The sequence below is a fragment of the Pleurodeles waltl genome, chromosome 5 (assembly GCF_031143425.1).
Source record: "Pleurodeles waltl isolate 20211129_DDA chromosome 5, aPleWal1.hap1.20221129, whole genome shotgun sequence".
In the NCBI taxonomy this organism is placed as follows: domain Eukaryota; kingdom Metazoa; phylum Chordata; class Amphibia; order Caudata; family Salamandridae; genus Pleurodeles; species Pleurodeles waltl.
In genome coordinates this window covers 1313977844-1314004932 of record NC_090444.1, presented here as the reverse complement: position 1 = coordinate 1314004932, position 27089 = coordinate 1313977844, and the positions used below count along the sequence as shown (strand labels likewise).

The following is a 27089-nucleotide window of genomic DNA, read 5'->3' as shown; positions in this document are numbered from 1 at the left end:
ATGAGGGCCAATGTGGGTTTATCCCTGGCTGTAACATTGCTATGAACCTTCGGAGGTTAATGCATGTCTTACATGAAGTGGAGGGCCGGGACAAAAAGATTGCCCTCATCTCCACGGACATGGCCTTTGACACTGTGGAATGGCATACGTCATGCAGGTTCTGGAGGTGATGGGGATTCGATCTCATTATTAGGCTTGGGTGAAACTGCTGTACACGAGTCCCACAGCTAGGGTGCCTGTTGGTAAATTCAGCTCTGATTGTTGGCAGGAGAACTCCACAGTGTTGCCCGTTCTCGCTGCTTCTTTTTGCTATTGCTTTAGAGCCACTGGCCGTATGGATTAGGGAGACAATGGGGCAGTCTGGGATTAGGGTAGGAGATGTTACCCAGCTGGTATAGCTTTATGCCAACAAAACCCTCTTATCTTACAACTCTGAGGTGCTCACTCCCATTCCTGCTGGGGCATCTTGACACTTTCAGAGGGCTGTCTGGCCTCCAGATTAATTACGAGTAATCTTTGGTGTTTCCCTTGGGGATACACTTCTCCTGAGACCTGGAGGCCTTAACAAAACTGCCTCTCCAGTGGGAAACCAATGGTTTTCACTACCTGGGGTGGTGATTGCATACACACATGGCAGAAGTGCCTACAGTATAGTATCAGGAGGGTCACGAAGGGACTTCAGTCTTCCATTCAATTCTAGAATACCTTGCCCTTTTTCTCATGGGATGTGCGGCCATCTCGAAAGGAAAATGCTACTCGCCCAGTAAGCATCTGTTCATGGCATGTAGTGCTGGACATTTAGATCTAGCTCCAAATTCCATGAGGGAGGTGTCCATTATTATAGTCCTCTGCAGAACAAGGTCTAGGATAGGCCATCCTTTGAGGAGATTGTTGGTGTTCCACCACCGCAGAGTGGCAATCTTCACAGACGACCTACACTAGAACTTCCCATTGACCCTCAGCTTGAGTCCACTGGTGTGCTAAGCACTCTTGCAATGGGCGCATGTTCAGTCTGGCATGCAGCACTATGGCTATGCAAGAAGCCATCATACCGAGGAGACGCAGGACTGTCTTCACTGTTACCTGAGTCAAGATTGACTCTTAGGTACGGTTGTATTTGAAGGGGTTGGATGTGGGATTTGACTTCATTGATGGTGAAGTCTAGTTGATGAAGTAGGTTTATAGTGGCCTGAGTGTGCTGGAAGCACTTTTGATGAGTTGCACTCAGTCACCTAGATATGGAAAGATGTGCATGTTTTGTCTGCACAGGTGAGCAGCTACTACTCCGAGACATTTGGAGAAGACTCGGGAGGGGGAAGGGGTTTGTGACCCGAAGAAAAAGCACTTTTAATTGGAAATACTGCCCGATTATTACAAACCTGAGGTGCCAGCAATTTGCCAGGAGAATAGGAATGTGGAAATAGGAGTACTTGAGGTCGAGTGAGACAATGAAGTTGCTAAGTTGCAATAACAGGATGACATCTTGAAGAGTGAAAGTGCTCTGAGAGAATGTTTTGGTTTAGGATCTGAGATCCAAGACTGGTCTCAGTCACCAGTTGTTTGGAACAAGAAAGTAGACTGAGTAGACTCATGGGCCATGCTGGTGTAACAGTACTGGTTCTATGGACCTTTTGGTGATAAGTGCCTGAACTTCTTCCTTGAGTAACCGTGGATGTGGTGGTGACAGTTTGTGTTTGTGAAGTGGAATGTTTGGAGGGGTGGAAGTGAGCTCCAGAAAATATCCATGTTGGATAATATTCAACACCCACTGGTCAGAGGGGATGTTCTGGCAGGCGGGAAGCAACCATTGTATTTGTCCCCTGAGAAGTGTTGTATGGTCGGGGAGGATGGTTGGTAAGTCAAGGGTTTGTGGCAGAGGGATCTGTCAAACCATCCTTGTCTCTGCCTTTTGAATTGTGCCCCTGTAGCAGCCCCTGTAATATCCCGTAGGAGAGGTGGTTTGTGCCTGGGGATACTGATAGGTGATGCAGGTAGCTGTAGAGGTGGATTTCATTCCTCCATGATAAGGTGAGCAGCAAAATGAACCGCATTGCGATGGTAGCTACAACGCTCCCACAGCTTTGGCCCTTTCATTGTCTTTTTTGATTCAACTGGAGTGTGTACCTGAGGACCAAATAGGTTTTCCCAGTCATAGGAAAGCGCAAGGATGTTTTTTGCTGCTCTTCTGGTTTGAAACCTCAGACTCTAAGCCAAGCATGTTGTTTAAGGAGGATGCTGGAGTTAATGCCTCTAGCTGAGGTGTCAGCCACGTCAAGGGTGAGGCGTATATAAGTATTCACAATTAGTTTTTCCTCAGAGGAAATCTTGTATGCCTGCTTCCTGTATTCATCTGGGAGCAGTCCCAGGGGGCTCAGTCTTATCCCGGTGGGCTCCGTCATTGTAGGACAGAAGGCCAAAGGAGTTGGAGATTATCCATTGGTTGGCAGACTGGGCTGCCTCCCTCTTACCTGCGGCATCTATCTTTTTGCTTTCTTTATCTGGCGGGGTGCCTCACAAGATGTTTGTGAAATTGTCCTTATCCTTGCTGAGGCGAACACTAATGAGTAAGGTGGTAGTTGACCCTTTATGTACGTAAGGTCCCTTGGTGTGATGACACGGGTCTAGGCCAGGGTCCTTGAAAATATCAGATGTGTGTCTGGGCATGCCTTTGATCATCAGCAGGTATTGCGCCTAGCGATGACAAGAGGAAAGTGCTTTAAATAAAAAACAAAATTGTCCTTCAATGATTAAGTGTGGGTGGAACGCTGTAATAAGTGACAGCCCTACCTATGACACTGTGATAGGTGATGGTGTAGTCTGCAGATACAGATCAGGGTCTGTGTCATAAGTGCCCCGTGGGTTATCCTGTGGTGAATGCAGAACTGATCTCAGTCATCCCCGTCTCCCGCTGAAAGAGTGGATGGAACCCTCTGGAGAATATGGTGCTGGTGAAGGCAGTGGGGAGTGTGTGTATGTGTGTGGTGCAAAAGGTGCTGGCGGGCTGAGGTGCGCTGGGCTTGCAGCCCTATCATCCTTTTTCCTGTGCTTTGGAGGGGACGGTGTCTCCAAAGCTTCTTCAGATGTTAATTGCCTCTTAGCTGGTTTTGCCCTCGTATTAGGAGGCCTTCCTAGAATATGACCAGTGTCTATCTCTTCCTGCATCTTTTAAGGCACAGGTTCCACAGGCTCAGATCTGTGCGCCTCCTTGGAGAAGGAGTAGGATTTTGGTTGTGACTCAGGCTTCTGTACCTATGGTTTCGATGCTAAGGGTCTTGGATTCGAAGAGGTCACTTTCGGCGTACAAGTGGTGTGGTGTTTTGGCAAAGACGCTCTCAGCTCAGAGGATTGGCTCAACTTCGATAGTGTGGAAGTTGGGTCAGGAGTGCGAATCTTTTGCTCTTCTTTTGAAGCCGAGCCAGGACTGGGCCTGTCTGATGAAGCTGTCCATGATCAAAACAATACAGACTTTAAGGCATAAACGTTAGGAAACTACTATGTCAAGACGAAGCAGGGGAGCACAAGTCCGAACCTCGATAGTCGATAGACTTTCTTTGAAGAAAAACAACATTCACACATCTAAGCCCAACATTAGATGGCAGGATTACGCCAAGCATGTGTGTCTACAGCCACACATGCCTCGAACATAGTGTTTTTGCCACACCGTCGCTATTCCATCTAACAGTCCTCCTTAAGTAGTGCTTAGGCTATTGCAATCCCTACTTACGTCCTTGATACCAGAAGGGAGTCACAGTAGGGTGGTGAGGGAAATCCTATTCCTGACGCTGGAGAACAGGGGGCTGGTGGTCCTGAACTTGGAACAATACTATCTGACCACCCAGATACAGCATGCTGCACATTGGCTTATGGACAGGGACAACTGGGAGAAAAGGCTGCTGCAGGGTACAACTGGTAACTTGACCCTGCCTCAGATACTGATAGGGGTGTGAGGGGAAACAACACAACGGCAGGGCGTCGTACCTCATTAAACATACTGCTTCCTTTGGGAACGTACAGTGAAAGTGGTTTTGAAATGGGCTCTCTCTGCTATGGATTTTACATTCTGGTAACTACCAGCCTTTAGAGTACTTGTGGATTATGGGGAAATGACCTCTTAGCAGGAGGTGGTTGCGAGGCCTTAGGTGATCTTTACCCCAATGAGGAATTCATCCCATTTCACGACACACAGCAGTTTTGGCATGGGAGAGAGGCAGTTCCCCCAACATGCCAGTCTCTCCACTACAGCTAGGGGTATATAGTCTTCATTACCCACAGCGCAAAGCATGCTGCGTATCTTCTGCAGTCCTTTGGAACTGGGGGAGGGACGGCACTTAATTTCTTTATTCTACAAATCCATGACGGCACACTCACTATCCTGCGAGAGTGGCCTGGGATTGTGACCTAAGGATGCACCTTGAGGATGCACGATGGGAGAGGTATGCACTAGTGAAATCAGTTTCGTATAATGCCAGGTTTAAACTAACCCATTTTCATTTCCTGCATCACACATTCATAACACCTGTGTTCTTGCATAAAATAGATCAGAATTAAACGTCCAACTTCCATCGCTGCCAGCACCAGGTGGCTTCTTTTCAGCATTTGGCGTGGGACTGTCTGACTGTGCATGAGTTCTGGGTGAATGTGATGGCTATGGTGCAGGAGGTGGTACCCATCCCATGTTCGATGTTCGCAGGAGCCTGCCACCTGCCTATTGGGAGACATCCATAGGCCCAAAGACCAGAAAATGGCATGTAAATTTCTATATTTGATAGTGCTGCTGGCTAAGCAACATGTAGCAATCACATAAATGGGACAGGCAGGTCCTAGTTATGAGCATAGGGTGGGGGACGTGGCTGAGCAGGCAGTAGCGAAGGAGATACAGCTGAGAAAATGTAGGCATGATAAGCCGGGTAATGACCTCTAGGAGTGGGTGGGGAGAACTGCTTGCTAAATTCTTATTGCTGAATTCTTAGAACTTGCAGGTCCCCAGCAATCCTCTTCAGATGGGCAGGAGGACTGTGCTTGCCTCACAGTAGGACTGACTATGGAATTTAGTTACTTCCGAGTTAAGAGTCACAAAGCAAGGTAACAGAGCTCCTAGGATGTATTTAGCAATCAAGGGCAAGATTGTAGCAATACCCACCAAAAGTACATCATCTTTTTGGAGTTTATGATGAGCTTTCGAAAGGGATGTACTTAACTAAGGAAATGTACTGACCCAAGTAGACTTTGATTGGATGAAGTCTATTATGTGTCATTTTATTTTCGGGCCAACAGAATTTTCAGTTCTTACTTATGTTTTGTGTGTCGAAACAGGATTCAAGAATATAACCTTTTGTAGGAGCAAAGAGAGAACCCTCTAGTTGGTTCAGTGGGAGGGCAGTCTGGTGCTTCAGACACAAGGGGCTTACGAGTACTGTGCTAAGCTTGACAGTACTCCATACACCATGTTTGGGATAACCCATGCAGACTGGTAGTCAAGATGGGTGCAAGGATTTGAGCCCCATCTATCCCCGGATAAACTGACAATTTGAGGTTCCTCTAAAACCCCACATACCAAAGTGGCCCTACAGCGCCCGTTGCTGCTTGTAGGAGCAATATGGCAGTACATCCTTCTCCTAGAGATTAATTTTACAAGCAGTATAGCATTGTATTAAACTCAACTATGAACTAAATGAACATGTTTTTAGAGAATATAGGTCTACGGGAATGTCTGAGTCTGAAAGCAGTCCAGTAAACATTGTATGTACCTTATAAATCCTGATATACTCATTGATGCTGAAATCCCTGAAGCGTTGCCAGACAGCGAGTGCCTGCGAGTCACCTCCTTCTAGCTTTCTGAGAAATTCATGTGCTGCATTCCTAATACTTTCATCTTCTTCTGAGGCTTTATTTACCTGCACATATATCTAAAAGAGAGAAGGAAATGTAAAGGATGGAATATCCTGTGTCACTGCTCCAGAGGAAAGAAGATTAAACATGCAAAGGTCAGTTTTGCCTAAAACATTAGGTGCTTCATGATGAGGAACTCAGCCAGGAGCCAGACTCCAGCAACCAGTAAAAAAGTCACTGACCATGAAGACACAACAAGCCATGAAGGGTGACACAATCTGCATAACAGCATAAATTTCAAGACCTGCTTTAGATTTTGAATTTCTGTTATTTAACAGTCATTAGGATGCTAAAGTCACCAGATCCACAATTGCAATTTAGCTAACACTAACCTAAAGCAGACTTTAAAAGAGTAGGGAGAAAATTACTTCTTTATAGTGTTTATTTTTTAATCTGCACAGTGCAACAGCTAGAAGATGGCTCGTCAACGAAGTCACAGCAGCGCAGAAAACTGTTGACAACAACCTTTGTTCCTCCTCGTTGGGCGTTGCTTGTGAATAGAGAAGGCAAGCTTTCATCAGTGACCACTGGCGTATACACTAAGTTGTCAGATAATATCAAGGCAAAAATACTGTCACTTTGCATCATATGAAACGTGAATTTCCATATGGGATGCCAAGGGTATCTCACATTTTGAATTAGACTGTATAAAAGGAAGCACATTTTTAGAGGATTCGATTCAGAGGTTATAGTAAAACCCCATTAAGAGAGAGGGATTTGGTCCATTGTTGGGTAACACAATGTTAATAAAGAGACAAAAATATATAAATGTAAATATCATAGTTACAATACAAACTCAATGTTTTCCTTTTCAGGCTACTGAAGTATATACCAAAATCATCTGCAAATAACCATCTTAGTATCAGCCTTAGTCAACTATAATCACAAACCTTAATTTCGAGACCTCTTGTGTGAATGAGTCACCCTGGAATCAAAGATTCAAGCAAGGGCTGGGTGAGGGTTTCTCTGTCCTATGGTCCCTGCAAAATGATCTGTCCTCGTGTGTGTAAACTAATGGGAGCAATTTAAAGCTCTTACAAGTCACCCAACTGAAAACTTTCAAGAATAAAGCCAACCTGAATCTATTTTCAAACTATAGAGGACAGAAAGTAGCCAAAAGGTAATGCTGCACTTTACATCGAAAAGGGTTAAGAAAGTATCAGGTGGGTGTAATGTAACTCCTAAGGCCCTAAGCGACTCTGTGGCTGCAGGGCAGTACCCAAAGGAGGGTACTCTCTTTTATCACGAGTGTCCCAAGTACTCAAAAACTACTGCAAGCCTCCTGTTCTCCCGATAGATGGTTTACACAGTAAAGGCTTACTTCAGGAACCGTATCATGCTACATTGTTTGGTGAGAATACACTAAAGATGTGCCTCTGCAGCACCTGTGCAAAAGTAAGCTTCTTAAGACAATCATGGTGCTAGCAACCTTCAAAGGCAGGTGAATATAAACTCCTATCTCACTTCTGACATGGAGTCTTTTGTAATGTTTCTACATAAAGGGAATATATTCATGACAGTTTTTGCTAAAAAATATGTCTCTGCAGTGCAAGCCAGAGCTAAAGTGAGGGACTCTCTGAACTTTACAGAGTGGATTCCAGGTGTAATAATCAATCTCATTCAATCATTGTATAATTCACAACAACATCTCTCTTTTTATTACATTACTGTGAGTTTCTATCATATTTATTATTTAAAACTAAGTTCCAACCCACCTTATATTGTTAACTTGTCAACAATATGCCTCCTATGCACTGATATCCTTATACCTTCCCATTTGTGTCGATTGACTAATGCTGTTTATTGCAGCCAACAGCTAAGAAACAGGGATTGGTGGTGGCTCTCATATGTAATTTTACATTTGAGGTCCCAGTCACAAGGTTTCAAAACACATTGTACATCTCTACTCACTTACTAGCTTACCTAAATATTTTGGTGCACCCACAGTTATCAAAATAATCCAACTACCGTCTTCAGGGCAACGTACTATGTAGGTCGCCTTAGTTACTTTGCTAGCATCTAAATTACTTGCCATCATTAACAGGTTCCCTAATGCTTTGAAGTCGACCACAGTTAGTGATAATGAGTCACTAGCACCTAGTATCTATTCTTAACTCAGATGTTTACACTTCTTTCGTATTCTAGCACACTACATAGACACAACCAACCCACTGCTTCTGCCAGCTTGGATGCCAGCTTCTTCTGTGTCAGCTCTGGGTAAAACTCTTAAGAGAGACACACCTCCATACAACGTGGACCACTATTTTATGTGAAGGTGTGAAAGCCTTACGAGGGTTAACTAAAGTGACCAGGCTTGATATCAAGGATACCCCCTTTTAAACTCTTGTTCCTCCAATCTGAGAGGCGAGGCAAGATGTGGTAGCTTCAATGTCTACCGATTAACCCACCTTTAGCCCAGGGAAGGAGCCCTTATCTACCTGGACGGCATTAGGCTGATGAATTAGTACTCCACATAACTGAAACATCATCTCTACATCTTTCTAGGCAAATCCCAAGACATCCACCTGATCCCTACATATGTGAAAGACTTTCAGGTCTTCAGGTGAGCACACTCCATTTTCACACAACTGCCATTATTAGGAAGGAGCTAGAGTCAACTATCAAGGCAGGAATACTGACCAACAGGGACAGGCCAGACTAATAGGAATTCTGGCTGACTAAATCTATTACATCTCTGCAGGCTGCTCTATTACCAAGCCCTGTAATGCTAGAATATGAACCCTCTCAGCAGTGCCCTCACCTTTTCAGGCATCGCCTCGACCAGGAATGACCATGTTTACTCGTATGCTAGCTTGCCAATCTGGACAAAATGTCAAAGCCATCTTTTGGAACAGCTCCAATCCTTATAGGGTCTGACATGAGCAGGTCAAGATAGAGGTGCAAATTTTAATGGATTTCCTGCTATTGCAACTTCGTTCTTGGTGGGATAACACCATCATACCAACTCCCAAGAGATTCGAGCGGATACCTTAATCAAGAATAAGTCGCACTTCTGTGTCGTCCTCATGATGGAAAATTCACTTACAAGCATAAAAATGCAAAAACAAGCTCAGGCCACCGTGAATGCTGGTTATCTGAAATCTTCTGTGGAGAGTCAGTCCTTTATTCCAGTTGAGAGATCTTAGTGAAGTAAAATGGCACCGGAAGACTTGTGTTTGGGTCATAATACAGAAGGAGGTCCGTTCTCCAGGTCAGGAATGACATGAATTGGGAGCATAGGTGTGTCTAAGTAACATTAGTAGGTTTAAGTGCCAAGAGATTTCTTAACTAGGAATGCAAATCCAGAAACTATGAATTTAAAAAACACTTTCCAGGGATTTTTGCAATGCTTATTTCAATTGAGTAACAAATAACCCAATGTAAAGAACAACTGGCTATTGGCATCGGCCACGTCTTATGATCACAAAGCCACCTAACTCACTCGATGTCTTGAAAAAGGATCACCGTTGGCCCACTAGCAGTGGTCAGAACCTCATATGATTAAAACACCACTTAACTGGGGAAGGGGAAGTTTGTAGTTAATGTCCAAGGAATTGTTTTGAACGTGTGTAAAATAAGGATCATTAAAGCAGATTAGTTTCAACTTCATAGGTCATTAAGATTTGAGAAAGGGGCAGGGAGTCATTTCCGGATCAAATTCATTTTCAGAATAATTGCTCATTATGAAAAAAGTTGGACCTGTAAGATTAACCCTAAATTGATAACATTAAAAGAGTTTTACTGAGAGCTCTCAACCAAGACAGTGTTTGAACATGAGTGCAAAGCACTTAATTGTAAAGCACGATGATTCTGCAAGATTAATACGTACATCACAGGATTTTCAAAGCAACCCCACAACTTTAAAAGTCCTGTATCATATACTGAACATATGAACGTATGAATTACCACTAACAAATCCCTGTCAGCAACATTGATTTGTATCCATGGCACTAGAATATGAGCATACTCCTTAGTTAATCAGAATATTATACACTATTCCTAATAGGATTGAAAATACTGACACCCAAAGCACTGGGTTCCTCATTTCCTCCTGGAACGTTGCCGGCATAGACAGACAGATACAGCTCAACTGAATCAATTGTTTATTTTTTTCCGACAAATATCAAGTAATTTATATCGATGAATCTTGGAAATAACCTTCTTTCTCCTTACCTAATTTCACAACTCATGACATTTTGGCAACCAAAAACATATTGGGTGGACCAAGTGGAGGGCTACTGACTTTAATCAACAACAACATTAATACTAAGAGTGTTATCATCAAAACCTAACCGAATTATATGTTAATAGTTCTAGTAAGTCAACACAATAAAATCAAAATTCTGATTTTAATATATTTGTTCTTAAATATCTATTTTCTGTCATACCTATTGAAGGACAAACACAAACATTACTCAATTTTAGCAGAATTAAATGTGATCTTAGAAAAGTACAGTAAGCTATATATCATTACAACCTATGATTTTAACCAGAATTGGTTCCTTCCACAATTAAGAATGAAACTTCTGATGACTTTCCAGATACAGTTTATAGTATTCCACCACCATACTCCGAGTTCAGGATAAAAATAAGCTGTTTACCAATACTTGCAGATACACCTACAATCTTTCATTCAATCCTGGCTATCGGTCACTGACTGGCAGACTAGCAAACGATCCACCAGCAAAAGCCACATTTAAAGGACCAATCTCGCAAACCACAATTCATTGTTCTTTTATACATTACATACATTTTCTTAAAGATAAACATTTTTAAATCACTAAAAGGAAGGAGAGTGACCATGATGAACAAAAAGATATTGTTCTATCCAGACTATGATTAGTACTTCACTAATAAACCCTTAACTAATGATCACACGACTGTAATATGATCTAAAACCATTACATGGAATGGAAAACTGAATGTGAAAGCCTCAAAACTGAAGTACAAGACTTTTTTTTATCATCAAGCTTAGTAATAGATTCAGCAGATGAAGTAACTCATGAAAATTGGCTTTTAAATTGGCAACAGTTGATTACCTCAATTCTGAACGTTCTATCTAGTTATTCACCTCGAGAAAATTTGCCAGTTATTGATGTGCTACGCACCTGGGAGGAATCAATAACAGACACAAAAGGATCTAATGTAAAAACCTCTGCTCCATCTTAAAGAAACTCTGTTTATGCAAACAAGATGTGCAAGTTAAATACCTAGGGGACCAGTTGAGGAAAAAACATAACAGACACAAAAATAAATCATGAAGAAAAGGCTTTGGCGCAAATAATCGAAGCTATCAAAACATACAATGATAAAGCGTTTTGGACATTGATCGGAGACGGAACCAAGACGTATTGTTGACCAAACAATTACTTTATTTCAAATGAAAAATTGTGAGAACACATAAAACCCTTTTATACAAGTAACATTTCAAGACGGAATAAAAGCATGCTCCTTTCCAAAACAATTAGGTAAATTACTCAGGAAGAAATAGTTAATCTAATTACAAACTTCCACTCTTCCAAAGCAGCAGGCCTAACCAGCATACCAATCCACTTGGTCAATCTTGAAACATCCTTATGGAGCCACTTACTGATGCACCTATTCTCAAAAATAACATCTACTGGGATCGTGCTTATTTCATGGAGCTGGTCTATCATCCATCCCATTCATAAAATGGGCTCAAAACAAGATCCAAAAATTACTGGTTAATTGCTTTTCTGGATTTTCAAGGCAAAGATTTTGCAAATTATTTATTAAATATTCTTACTATATGGGCAAATTAACAGAACCCACTGCGATTAACTCAAACTGGCTTCCGATCACCTTGTTAAACTATCAATAATATGTCAGCTACAAGAATTCTTGCCAAAAACATTAAAAACGATACCGTACTGTAGGTCTGCTTTGCAGACTGCTTGCCACCATTTGACAAAATAAATCAATACTGCTTATGGAACAATGGTTTCAGGAGAATAGACCGCTCTTCCTGCACTTTCTGACAGAGCCACGTTCAGAAACTTGGGTGAAAATAAGACAAAAAAAAGGAATGTTTTATCACCTGAGATCTCAACGCTGAATTGTCTGAAACAGGATTGTATTTTAGCACCACTTTTATTTTCACTGTACATTGCTTCCTTGCATGAACACTTATGCCAAGTGCAAGGGCTGCCACCTAAGCTGGGAACTCTAAATTATGCATCAGGTTTATGCTGAACATCTGGTAATTCTCTCACCATTTCCAAAAGTCTTACAATATGAACTAACGCAATTAAATGAGTTCAATTTAGCGAATGAGTTCTTAGCCAACTATTCAAAAACCAAGATAATTACCTTTAGGAGGAAAAGCAAACCAATATATACTGGAAATTAAGTAACAAACCAACAGAAATTGTCAATCAGTACGACCATCGGGAAATGATAATTAACAACAAACTGTGGTGGACCAATCACATTATTACCAGAAAAGAACAATCTAGCATCACAACAAAATTGTTAATGAGGTTTCCAAAACTATCCAGAGGTAGAGCAATTGGTTCATCGATAAAAACATTAGGAATAAAAATTACAATTCCACTAATCCATGTTTTCCCTGTATTCAATATCAATAACAGTCAAATTGGAAAAAAATCTGTATGCAAAACATCAAGCTACTTTTAAACATTTGAACATCTACTTCTAAAGAATGTGAGCTAGAATGAACCATGCTATGCTGTAAGAACTACTAAGAAAAACCTTCCTTGAAAGCAGGAGGGAAAATGACCTTGTTTCCTTGATGAAGTACAGAAACATGGACCTGGTGTATAAATCTTATTCTTCTGTAAATCAAGAATACATCAAATCAAATCTACAAGATGCATTAAAAAATAAATACTTAAGATGTAAGGCTACGTTATAATCCAGTATATGAGTTTGAGGAAGCATGGAATCAAACTCAAAGGGAAGAGTGCTTGTTGTCTGAAGTAAAAACACTTAGTCATGTAGTTTGCATTTTTTGAAAACTATTAACATTAAGGAAACTATTTATGGACCCTTTTTGCAGAAATGAATATCAGAACAACCATGGAGGTCATTAGCTACTGTTTCACAACAAAATCAAACATTTTATTACCACAGCTAATGAAAATTGTAGACTTTAGTTGTTGCATGCTGGAAAAAAGTGATTAGACTAATAATCGAATACTTTCAATGGGATGTAGAAACAGACACAGCTTTAACAAATTTGCATGACTGTTTTACATGCAATGTGTTTTATTGTAATCTGTGTGGATAACCCTACTTACTGCTACTAATCCGCTGTTGGGCTGGGGGTACTTCACTCCCTCTAAAAAGATTTTCATAAGAAAATGAATGTTAAAAAAGGGCTCTGAAAAGCAAAAGGCTTCAACCACAAATTAAAGTATATGCTAACATGTAAGTACCAGGCATATTATTGTTTTAAGTGACATATTTAGGATGAGCATCTCTCATCAGTAGCCTCTTGTGATGTTCCTTCTAATTTTTGTACATTATGACAGCTCAATGATTATTGCTCTCAGTGTTCTTGGATCTCAAAAGCAATGAGATTCGCTACTCCCACAGCGCAGCCCTAGACTCTGATGTATTGTGGTAGTAATACCCACAGTGAAAAGTGACTAATACACTATCACCACACTGCATGAAGATTCAAGATTTGTGCCTGCAGGATGATTATGAGAGGCACAGGCCTACTTCTAACGTGATCACCCATAAGAGGAGTCTACAGATTCTCTGTATAAATTATTTGCAGTCTATAACAACAACGATCTATCACTCTGAACTAAGTGTCTATAATATGCGTGGTCATGTTTAGGATCATATGCGGAATGAATGGTGTACTCCGCAAGGGTGCACGGAATGTCCAATTACATGATTATTCTATGCATCGGTGTTATTTGAGGCTATTTCGGATTGTTTGCCCTTGGAGAAGCCCTCAAGGCCTGAACTCTGAAAACCTCACAGCACTTTCACTCTCTCTGTCTTCTGGGCTGCAACTCACATTGTAAGAGGTGTCCTGTGGTGCAAAAACAGCTGCTTACAAAATTTCTATTCCTGGGCCACGTGTTAATGCCCTGCTCCATTTAGGAAACTATAGAAAAAGCTGTGAAGGACAGTCCACAATCTGGTTGGCTGGTACCAATGGAGACCTTGATGCTGTTCCATAGCTGGAAGATGTATAGCTTTATCTGTTCATAAGATAAGAGAAATGCTGCCTGAACTCAGGGTCAAGCTGATTTAAGTCCTGTGCAGACTATGGCCCTCATCATGACCCTGGCTGTCTGAAGTCTGTCAGGGCAGCTGTGGCAGAGTCACTGCTGACGGGCTGCCGTTGAATTAGAAGCTTGGCCAAACCGCCGAGCCTCCACCCGTCCTGCCACATTACAGTGTTCCGCCAGGCTGGAGGTGAGCACCTTCAGCACGGCGGATGGCGTGTTACAGCTAGTGGTATCACAAGGAAGGAGACCAGCAGCATTTTTTTTGCTGGTCGCACCGCCACAAAAAGCTGGCGGTCTTGCACCCTGGTGACAGGAATAAACATTCCTGTTGCCCTGATACACTCGCACTCATGTCCATATACCCATGCACACTTCTACACACAAACACACCCCCACTCACCCACGCAAACACGACATACACACCCATTCACACTGAAACACCGCACACACGCCTGCATTCACTCCCCCCTCCACCATGCGCATACATACATTCACACCCCCTTCCCTCTCCCTGCATACATACATTCACACCCGCTCCCCTCCATCGCATACACACATTCACATACCCCTCCCCGCATACATACATTCACACTCCCCTCCCCCACATACATACATTCACACACCCTCTCCCCAGCGCATACATTCACACCGCCCTCCCCCAGCACATACATACATTCACACCCCCCCAGCGCATACATAAATTCGCACACCCTCCCCCCTGCACCGCATACATACATTCACGCCCCCTCCCCCCTGCACCGTATACACGCACTCACCCGGTCACCCCGTTCAAACACTCACCCCCGTTCACTCACACACTCACCCCTTCCCCATTCACTCACCCACCCTCCCCATCCACTTACATACACATGCAGATGCATACACGCGCACTCACCCCTTCCATCCTCTCAATCGCTCACACGCACTCAACCCCTTCCCCATCCACACTCACTCACTCAGCCTCCCCCACCGCATATATACATACATTCACACACTCCCTGCACCGCATAGACGCACTAGCCTGCTCTCCCCCATCCACTCACGCAAACACCCATCCCCCTCCCTGTCTACACACAATCACTCACACATGCAGACACGCACCCACAAACACTCCCCCTCCCCACGCATTTTTGACATACACACACACACACACACACACACACACACACACCTTCCCCTGTCGAACAATCCACTTACCTCGTCATCGAGGAGGTCATCCGCAAGGGGACGGTCCTGGTGCTTCCACCACCTGCAGCGCCTCACCATCTGGACACCGCCACACCATATTACAGGTTGTAACACGTGTGTGTGGTCTCTTTTTGATGTGGCGGTACCGCCTCTGCACCACTGACCGCCAGCACGACTGGTCTCGAAATTCCACCTTATTTTGGGCGGAATTCAGAGATCAGTCGTATCAGGGTGGTCTTAAGACTGCCAGCACTTGCAGTATTTTGGAGCCGGCAGCTTCGGCAGTCTTTGGAAAAGACCGCCAAAGTCGTGATGAGGGCCTATGACTTAAATAGAGGTCATCTTGCAGGACTGATCTAGAGAGGCAAGAGCAGCATCTATAACACAAAAGGACTTCAGAAGTGTTGGTGCTTCAACAAGTTGCCCTACCGTGAACAATCCAGTATGGAGCAAATAGACCTGTGACCCAAAATAATTAAGAAGTGTGGCCTGAGGAAAGACATTTCACTCCTCTTTAACTTTGTGTGAGTTTATGGGTGATGTCAGCTGTTTCTGTGCCCAGAAAGACATACTGAAATTTGAAGACCTCGTAGGACTCTAACCTTAAATAAGGGTGTCCTTAGTTTTAAATTACAACCACTCCAATGAACACCCCCGGGTCCGTTGCACCCAAGTAAGTCATGACTTGGACCAGCCATTTCCAAGATATGGGCTTCAGCAAGTTTGACACCTATAGGTGGGACTCACACAGTCAAATTCCATTTCTCTGGACCCCATGGTGTCGACCCTTCATGGAGACAAGCTGGAGCCATAACATATGCTAAACTATCTTCTGTAATCCCCGGTTGCAGTAATATCCAAGCAACTGAAGACGTTGTCTGGTATCCTTTTTGTCCAGAGAGTTTGCAGGGTGTAGAACAGGAACAACATTATTAGCTCAGGACCACAAAAATACCTACCAACCTTGAGCCCAAGGCTACACAGGAACATTGCTGCATTCTGTCTGACATATATACTCTACTGACTGAAAATGGGAGACCGAAAGTAAACAAGGCCAAAATCAATAGGAGCTAAGAACTGAGTCCTTGAGATCCCTCTCCATATACTAATATTGTCCAAAAGGTCCTCAATGCACATGCAATAGAAAGGCAAATGTGCAGGACCTTTCCTTAGTCTACCTTTGACATTGCCAGTACATTTATCGGAGTCCATTGCCATTTTACTTTGATTCAATTATTAGCTTAAACATAGGTTTGTTTTTAAAACAAACTTATTAACAGTATTCTAAAAGCCGGATGACCAGAACACTAACAAATCTTTTAGCCACTTCTAAGTAAAACCATTAAACAGTATAGTACTGAGAGAAAAAAAACTGCAGTCATAACCAATAATGAGTTCCAGTTCAGTTGATTCCTAAATGTCTGCACAGATATATAACAGTCAGTTGTTTGAGAAGAAACTCTCTGGCTCTTCAAACAGGTCTAACTACTTAGGTCGACATCAAATTAAATAAGTGTCACCGTACTACACATATGATGGTTTGTCACAAAAACAGACAGGTCAACAATTTGAAACACATCTCCTAAAACATCTTTGAATTTTGCCTTTAAAACATGCAGCAAAAGTACTTGGTTCTCATAAAACCCTGTAAAATTCAGTACTCCCAGCCAGTTTACAAAAGGGGTCATGCTTCATGATGCCACAACCAAGTTATGTCATCTGCCTGGAAATAATGTGCTGAATCTCCTGGTAGGGAGAGTTAACAAACAAACACTATTAGTAGTGCACCAGCCCCACACAATGCCATATCTAGCTCAAGCCACAATAATTCAACAAAGGTAATTTTTCAGACATCTATAAACTTCTTCCATATGGAGGCTTATGGGGCATGAATGGGATTTGACACAAATGGTGACCACAGAGAACCACCACTATATAAGATTGGATTGCCTTTATTTGTTCTAAGTCAAGGGATATGCTGAGTGTGCCCAATATTGTTGACTGAAATGTATAATAACATTATTGATTATATAGTTATTCCTGACAAGTTACTGTTGAATACCATACCCAGGTACCTAAAGCATACATTTAGATGAGGTGATTACAACCTACATACCTTTTTCCTTTAGAGGTCAAAACACCAAATACCACAGCTTGGGTCTTGATCGGGTAATAGTTAAGTGACTTTTGGACAAAATCTGGGTCAATACGTTAAGGACATGCTACAAACCTTTAGCTATCTAGCCACAGATCACAGTATTGTTAGCAATCTAAAGCGCTGCTGCAGGCTTGGATCTCAACTTAGGTGGAAACAAATCTGTCATAGCAAAAACCCACTTCAAGTCACACTTATGTGAGGAAAGAAGAGAATTCAAAACAAAACCTGGCAAACTCTACTTGTATGGTCCAATTTATCCTGCAGCCAGTTGCTCATGGTCACCCAGGTACCGTGATAACGCTCATAAATTAAAACTATCACCTCAACTGGGCAGCACTGTGCAACAATCTACATGCAAAGGTATGTCTATCCAACTTACTAAAACGCTTCAAAGATGTCTACAAGTGCACAGTACAAATGCACCCCAGCCTCTATCAAGATCACCTTGCTGTAACTGCGAGTGGTGTAGAATTAAGCAACGTAGCTATCCCTTTGAAAAAACACTGAAAGAGAGGCATGAGTGCGGAATCCAGCCTAACCCAAATGTTCCTCATAAAATGCCTTTCGAGATAGATCGAAACTACATAAAAGTGATCATAGTTGGTATTATCACTGAAGTTTTCTTCTGCAATGAAGATCAGAAGCCATCCTTCGGGCAGTGCAGTTTTCTACTACAAGTTATTGTACCAAATATTACATTTAAAAAGGAAGCTCACCAATGTGGCTCAGTTGTAAGTAGACAATTCGCCAAACCATTCAGCCAAGGATCCTGATAGCATATCTAGTTAAAATTTGAAAATCTCAGTGTAGTGAAACTGCCAATCCAGCGGGTCAGGCACAAACCAACGGAAGCCCTGGTTTAACAGAGATAGGTGGAGTCTCACAGAGCTACGAAGAAAGACAAAAAGCCTACCTCACATAAAGGCTTAATGAGGCCCCAAATAAAATGAAGTTTTGGAATACATATTAACTGCCACCTAGCCTAGATGACTAAAAAGAATACACACCATGTGACTTCGGGAAGAGCTTCTGGTGTTCTAGGAGTCCAAAATAAAATAAAATAAACAACTTGATTTCCAACATTCTAGACCCCAAAACCAAAACCCCAAATCACCTGCCTCTACTCCACTGTAATCCCCATTCACAACACCTTGTGAGGCAAGAGGTTTTTATAATGACTATTAAAACCAAAGCATTTAAGTCTGTGAAGCAATGCCCAATCTTGGGCATGAAGGAATCAAATATATCTACGTGTTATAGGGTTTATTTTTATATTTTCTGCTGTTCAACATCTCTGAACAACCATGGGCACAGCTTCTTGAGCGATCCTAAGTGAACTTTGTAATGGACTCTGCTTTTACCTTTTTCAGCACTTTTTTCCAAATCATGTTGGATGCCAGGATAGGAAGGAGTAGACCATGCCAGAAAACACTTAGTAAAATTGGCTTCTGCAGCTGTGGAGGACAGCAGCCTAACTAAAGAAAACTTTGATGCTTACGTCAAAACCTAAAAACAGGATATCATAGAACCAATAGAGAATATGGAGACATGAATGGAAAGAATGGGCAGGCAAACGAGTGTTGGATTTAAGATATAGCAAATTAAGGTTTTCGCCTTGTTATCCAATAACATCACGCAAGGATAATGGAAGACAAATATGAGGACATAGGAAAAGGCTCAAGAGTTTGAGAATTGTCTGGGATGAAGATGAAGTCAAAGACTTAGATGACTATCTCTATGGATACAAGACCTCAGGAGACTAGGAAAGGAATAATGAATATAGAGAGCACACATCGGGTTAAACGCTTCAATCAGGAGAGATGGACTGAGTACCAGAGTGAATATTTTATCTAGCATAATAGTGTTCCACTACAGGAAACAATTTTAGGGCCCAAAAAGTGGTTTCATTATTCAAGAAAATAATGAAGTTTTAAATATCAAAATTAATTGTTTTGATCGAGAACATAATCTACATAAACAACACATGATACAAAAGCAATTAAAATTACATGCCTTGTCATAAAACTTCTGCAATTTATCGTAGTTTAATAATCTATATGTTAGAACTAATTTTCACAAACCTGTGCCTTGCTTCTCACATTCATTCAAATATTTCACAATATTAAAATATGCTTATTCTGATGGATACAACTACCTGTGGATTCCTCACCTTATGAATTCTCCCATGGCGCCAGCATTCGACGGAAATCTTCTTCCTAGTCTCTGCACGTCGACGAGGACGTCACTCTAGCCCACGCGACGCCGTCTGACGTCATACAGGCAATAAGAGGTCCTCGACGACGTGCCGACGTCAGTTCCCTTTTTTCCGTGCATTCGAAACGGTTATCTCCGAGGGAGCAATTGTTACTTTTGTGGTTACAGTGTATTTTTGCTGCGTAGTCTTTCGCTGTGGTAATAATGTCGCAGAGAAAGTCTGAATTCAAGCCTTGTCGTGAGTGTGGAGGCAAGATGTCAGTGACGGATCCTCATTCCGACTGCCTTTGGTGTTTGAGCTCCGACCACGACGTCTCGACTTGTGATTCATGCCAGCACATGAATCCAAAGGCCCTCAAGGAACGTGAGGCGAAGCTGTTTATGGCGAAATCGAAAAAAGAGAAGCATCACAAGAAGTCTTCTTTGCCAAGACATCGGCGTCATCGAGACTCCCGGCGCCGTAGAGAATCTCGGCGTCATTCAAGCAAGGAGACTCGTTCCAGGTCTTCGGATCGGCGCCGAAGGACATGGGAGATCAGTCCCACGGTTACGCCTCATCCTTCGACGCCGTTGCCCTCTCCGGCGTCTCAGACTTCACCTGGACAGGCGTCGGTGATTGAGGTATTGGAGCCTCAGGTGTTATCTCCGGCGTCGCAGACGTCGAGGCCGGCGTCGGGGTCGCCTCCGAGACAGGCACCCCAGTATCCGGCTTTTCCCACCCCTGGAGCCGATAGTTCCGCATTCTTGAATGCGATGTATGCCATCTTCCAACAGATGGCTCCAGGGGGTGCTCCGGCTGGGCCTTTGGCCTTTTCATTGGGTGATCCTGCGCCTCTTCGGCCGGCACCCTTTATGCCCTTTCGGGAACGTGGGCTCGGCGCCGGTGTCGGCGCCGGTGGCCGCTCCGGTGGCTTCAGAGGGATTGGCCCCGGGGATTTCCATCCCGTCGACGTCGGGATTTCGGCCTGTGACTCCGGTGGGTCCATCTGCTTCGACTGCTCTTTCGTCGGCGCCGAAGTTACCTGTGGTGCCGGACGCGGCGTCGGTGACTTCTGAAGATCGGCGCCGATCTTCGACTTCGGCGGAGGCATTGTCGACTCCGCGTATTGAGCAACGTCTTCATTCGAGGAGACGTGCTCTCCGTGTATTAGAAGAGCAGGAGTACCAACGAGCCCTGGAAGAAGGAGAGCTAGAGGACTCGGGTGATGGGCTGCGTGGTCTGGAGTCGGCCAGTGGGCTGGACACTTCCTCTGAGTGGGATCTTTCGTCCCCGGGAGAATATACTGAGGAGGCTGCTTCCTTTCATGCAGTGGTACGGAAGGCAGCTAGTTTTTTGGACCTGCCTTTGCCGGTGGTGGAGGCAAAACAAAACCTTCTAACAGAGGTGCTACATCCGGCCTCAGCTGCGGCAGAGCCTCTTTTGCCATTTAATGACGCTCTGCTGGATCCGGTGTTAGAGGTGTGGAAGAGGCCGGCATCTTCCCCAGCAGTTCACAGGGCCGTGGCCAGGAGGTATCGGGCGGCTCCAACTGACCCTGGTTTTCTGTCTAGGCACCCTACGCCGGAGAGCTTGGTGGTGCAGGCCTCCTGTTCATCCAAGTCAGCACCTGGTTCTTTCCCGACGGTGCCTGGGGACAGAGATTCAAAGAAACTGGAGGCGCAGTCCAAGAAGATTTTTTCGTCCTGCAGTCTGGCGTTGAAGGCCACCAACGCAACCTGTATCCTGGGGAGGTATATTCATGCTCTGATGGATGACATTTCCTCATCATTTACAGAGCTTCCCCAGGGTCTTTTGGACGTTGTTTCAAATGCCCAGGCTGCTGCGACCCAGATTATCCAGACTGGACTGGATACGACCGACTCGGTGGCCAGAGCAATGGGCACAACTGTGGTGGCAAGGAGGCAGGCCTGGCTCCGTAACTTGGGCTTTTCTGCGGATGTACAGTCCACATTGTTGGATCTCCCGTTTGATGGGGACAAACTGTTTGGAGCCAAGGCTGATTCGGCCTTGAACGTTTTAAGGAGAGCAGGGCCACGGCTAAGTCGTTAGGGCTCCAAGCTCCTCCTTCCACGGCCTCTTCCAGATTTTTCAGGAGGTTTCGTGGATTTGGGCGTGGCTCTTCCTCCTCTTCCTTTCGGGGAAGATATCAGCAACCTGCCTCTTCCCATCCCTATAGATCTTTTAGAGGGAGAGGTAGGGTCCGCACCAGAGGAGCCTCTCAGCAGCACTCTGCCTCTTCCTCATCCTCTGGCGGGGTGCAGCAGGGGAAGCAGCCTTAGGCTTCCACCATTCCCCACTCACTCCTCTCCTGTAGGGGGAAGATTACAGCATTTTCTCGCCAAATGGAAGACTGTTACAACGGACACTTGGGTTCTCAGTATTGTGGGAAAAGGCTACACCCTTCCCTTTCGGGAGTTCCCGCCCCTCATCCCGCCCCGCCCTTCTTATTGTTCAGAAGAACACCTCCTGTTGCTAGAACAGGAGGTACAAGCCCTCCTTTCAAAGGGCGCGGTGGAGTTGGTCCCAGAGCAGGAAAGGGGTCGAGGATGTTACTCAAGGTATTTCCTGATTCCCAAGAAGGATGGTCGTTTGAGACCAATCCTGGACCTGAGGATCTTGAATTGGTTCCTCAAGCAGGAAAAGTTCAAGATGCTGACCCTAGCACAGGTGCTTTTGGCGTTGAACAAGGAAGACTGGATGGTGTCTGTCGACTTGCAGGATGCTTACTTTCATATCCCGATACTCAAGTCACACAGGAAGTATCTCCGGTTTGTGGTGGGATCGCAGCACTATCATTTTGCGGTCCTTCCGTTTGGTCTTACTTCAGCACCTCGAGTCTTCACGAAGGTGATGTCGGTGGTTGCGGCAGAACTCAGAAGGAAGGGGATAGCAGTATTCCCTTACTTGGACGACTGGTTGATCAAAGCCAAGTCCCCGGAGCTTGTGTCGCATCATCTGCAGTCAACAACCCAGTTGTTGTTCGACCTGGGTTTTTCGGTGAACGAGCCCAAATCTCACCTAGAGCACTCTCAGCGCCTCCTGTTCATAGGGGCAGTACTGGATACAACATTGGGTCGGGCCTTTCCTCCGCCTCAGCGGATTCAAGATATTCAGGATTTGGTTCCAATGTTTCGAAATGGAGCGGTAGTTCCAGTCCTCAAGGTCCTTCGTCTGCTCGGTCTGTTTGCCTCCTGCATTCTGTTGGTCACGCATGCTCGCTGGCACATGAGGGCTCTTCAGTGGTGCCTCCGAAGGCAGTGGTCTCAACACAAAGGGGATCTAGAGAGTACTGTCAAGATCTCCAGAGATGCTGCTGTGGATTTGAAGTGGTGGATTGCAAGCAACAATCTTTCACAAGGAAAGCCGTTCGAGCAGTCGCCACCAGTGGCCACAGTCATAACGGATGCTTCCACTCTAGGGTGGGGAGCTCATCTGGGGGATCTGGAGATCAAAGGCCTTTGGTCTCCAGAGGAACAGATGTTTCACATCAATCTGTTAGAGTTACGGGCTGTACGTCTGGCTCTCAAGGCCTTCCTCCCTTCCCTTCGTGGTCAGTCGGTACAGGTTCTAACGGACAATACTACCACGATGTGGTACATAAACAAGCAGGGAGGAGTAGGGTCGTACCTTCTCTGCAGAGAAGCTCTTCGACTATGGTCCTGGACAAAGGACCATCAGATTTGCTTGATAGCAAACCATCTGGCCGGAGTCTTAAACGTGCGTGCGGACAGTCTCAGTCGCCAATTCTCGGCAGACCACGAGTGGCGTCTCCATCCAGATCAAGTCCGTTTAATCTTCCAGAGGTGGGGGTTTCCTCGGGTAGATCTGTTTGCCACTCGAGAGAACGCGCATTGTCCGTTATTCTGCAGTCTCCAGTATCCGATGCAGGGAGCGTTGGGGGACGCGTTTCAAATAACCTGGTGCGGCCAGTTGCTTTACGCGTTTCCTCCCATACCCTTGATTCCTCGAGTATTGAGGAAGATTCGCCAGGACCGGGCTCTAGTCATCCTAATAGCTCCGGATTGGCCAAGGAGGGTATGGTACTCCGACCTTCTCCAACTCTCAATGTGCCCTCCGCTCCGTCTCCCTCTCAGGGCAGACCTCCTCTCGCAGTCGCAGGGGCAGGTTTTACACCCCAACCTCCAGAGTTTGCACCTACATGCCTGGAGATTGAACGGGGCAACCTGAGTTCCTTCTCTCTCCCGCCTGAGGTAGTGGATGTTATATTAGCGGCCAGGCGACACTCCACTAAATCTATCTACGCTAATAGATGGTCTAAATTTGTTGCGTAGTGTGGAGAGAGGCAGATTGATCCCTTACATGCTCATCTATCGGACGTTTTGTCTTTTGCTCTGTCTCTAGCGCAGAAAGGTTGTGCAGTGGCTACCATTAAGGGTTATTTATCGGCCTTGTCAGCCTTCATATGTCTTCCAGACCAACCATCTTTATTTAAATCCCCTATTGTTATCAGATTCTTGAAAGGTCTTCTAAATAAATATCCTCCAAAACCATTCGTTATGCCGCAATGGGATTTGTCCTTGGTCCTGACTTTCCTTATGGGGTCCCCTTTTGAACCTATGCATTCTTGCCCCTTAAGGTATTTGTTTTTAAAAACAGTCTTCCTGATAGCTATAACATCAGCAAGGAGAGTGAGTGAGTTGCAGGCCTTATCAGTAAAACCTCCTTATACAACTTTTTATGGGGATAAGGTGGTGTTGAGGACCAAGGCTGCTTTCCTCCCGAAGGTTGTTTCACCTTTCCATTTGGCTCAGGCAATTACTTTGTCCACGTTCTATCCTCCGCCTCATCCTTCCAAAGAGGAAGAAAGACTGCACCGTCTGGACCCAAAGAGGGCGTTGAGCTTCTTTATTGATAGAACAAAGGATTTCAGGCTGGAGGATCAGCTGTTTATTGGATACGTGGGCAAGAGGAGAGGAAAGGCAGTCCACAAGAGAACACTATCCAGGTGGGTTGTTCTTTGCATTAAAATCTGTTACTCTTTGGCAAAGAAGGATCCTCCTGAGGGCATTAGAGCTCATTCCACCAGAGCTAAGTCGGCCACTTCGGCCTTGGCCAGAGGTGTTCCTGTGGTCGACATCTGCAAGGCCGCAACTTGGTCGTCCCTTCACACTTTTGCAAAACATTACTGTTTGGATTCTGAGGTTAGAAGGGACGGCCATTTTGCACGGTCAGTGCTGCAGGATTTCTTGGTTTGACCATTTAGGCACCCACCGCCAGGCGTGGTACTGCTTTGGGACTCTATTCATTAGGTGAGGAATCCACAGGTAGTTGTATCCATCAGAAGAACGAGTTACTTACCTTTGGTAACGACTTTTCTGGTGGATACATTAGCTACCTGTGGATTCCTCACGGTCCCACCCGCCTCCCCGTTGCCTTTCTGGTCTTACCAAGTAATCCTTGAGTGCGCTCCTCTTGGTCTTCGAGGGTGCAATAGATGTTGTATATAATATATTTATATATATGTATATATCTTTGTGTATATACTTGATGTGTATATATATTTAAAAAAAAAAAAGAAAAAGAAAAAAGAGTTTTATATATATATAAAAAAGATTTACAGCTATTCATGCAAATGTTGTGTATTTTACAATGTTATGGGATGTTGCCTTGCTCTTTCATTGCATTGCCTGGTTGTTCTCATGCACGTAAAAAATGATTGGTACTGACGTCGGCACGTCGTCGAGGACCTCTTATTGCCTGTATGACGTCAGACGGCGTCGCGTGGGCTAGAGTGACGTCCTCGTCGACGTGCAGAGACTAGGAAGAAGATTTCCGTCGAATGCTGGCGCCATGGGAGAATTCATTAGGTGAGGAATCCACAGGTAGCTAATGTATCCACCAGAAAAGTCGTTACCGAAGGTAAGTAACTCGTTCGTTTGTGCCGTAGGTGATAGACTAGACAAGTAACCCTCACCCTCATATAGTCAAATGCAAGAAGAAAGGACGTACAGGGGTCACAGAGTCTACGGCAAACTCATACGATACCAGGAAGGTGCTCATCTAAAAACATATCACAACAAAATCACCACTGCAGGCAGCCCTTCGCACCAGCCTATGCCCTCTCAATACTGCACACACTCACCTGCCCAAATCTAAACTTCATATTCATTGGTATAGTTTTAGAAAATGCTAGGATAGTTAGGTAGGCGCGGTCTGTTGTAAATTACTTAGAAGGGACATTTTTATTTCCAGAGGAGCACCACAGGCCCAATATGACCTAGATTAATTCATTATTTAAACATTATTTTTGAGCCACTGATGCATTTAACACCTCACTAAATGCAAATATTAATTTAGACTATCTCATTATAATACAGGGCATAAGAAGACATAGAGTTGGGTTCTTTAGATCTTTCCAGGAGCACTCCAGGCCACTAGGCATCATAAGCAACCAATACAAGCTTGATACAGATGATTTCAATAAACTTATTTTGTAACACAGCAAGTACTTTTTTCAAAAAAATCAAACCTCTAAACTTTTAAAGACCTTTGAAAGATGAACCAAACCACTAAATAGGAGAGCAGGACAAATATTACTGATGGTCTTACACTATCTATGTATACACCACACCAGGGGTCGTGCCCCACGGGGGCAACAAGCATTTTGAGCACCCGCGGGGCACACTGGTATTACAGAAGGTGCTGCAGAATTACAGAAGGGGCTGCAGATGCTTGTGCAGCCCCTTCGGTCATACAGGTAGTGCTGGTGCACATGTAGCACCAGCGCTATCCCAAGAGCGAGTCCCCTCATTTGCATGGGGGCCAGTCACTCACTGCATCCGCCAGCAAAGGGATCTCTAATCCCTATTTATAGTGCAGGCGGTTGCCCCCTGCTCTGTGAAACACTGAGCGGCTTTGAAGCAGCCGCTCCATATTTCACTGAATGCGCTGCCTTAAGGCCACCATGAGTTTGTGGCTGCCTGGGGGCAGCATATTCACTGTGCTAGGGAACACTTTTCCTTATTGCGCAAGGCACACTTATGTGAAGGTGCATCATGGCACAAACAGGAAAAGCGCATTCTATGTGTAGTAAGGTCCCAGGTGTCCATTTCACTCGCTTCATATTGCTGCAGCTGCAAACATATATTGCGTTAATTCTTCTACCTAGATCACAATTTAATCTACTACAACAAATACCAGTATAACTCAGAGTTTTCACTGTCCCGGGAAGCTCAGTATTTGCTGTGTTTCAACTGACATTTTTCTCAGCAACAATCATTACCACACTTGCTTAAGGGCCATCATTCGCAAGAAGAAAATAATTGTTGGAAGATATCCTTAAGGCATACTTTAGAGGAGGCAGCACAAGTATCACACCATCACTCTACATAATAATAGTTTTCCCCACCTAAGAAACTTAGAAACACTTAAGCCAGGCTATCTGGTA

General features: G+C 44.3%; 1 protein-coding gene across 1 annotated transcript in view; it reads right to left on the bottom strand.

The window, feature by feature from the left end:
• Window positions 1-27089, bottom strand: part of RARS2 (arginyl-tRNA synthetase 2, mitochondrial) — a 205974-nt gene that overhangs the window by 123530 nt on the left and 55355 nt on the right. Inside the window, exon 9 of the mRNA XM_069235558.1 lies at window positions 5748-5906. Coding sequence (XP_069091659.1) covers window positions 5748-5906 — 159 coding nt within the window. The remainder of the gene's footprint in view (window positions 1-5747; window positions 5907-27089) is intronic.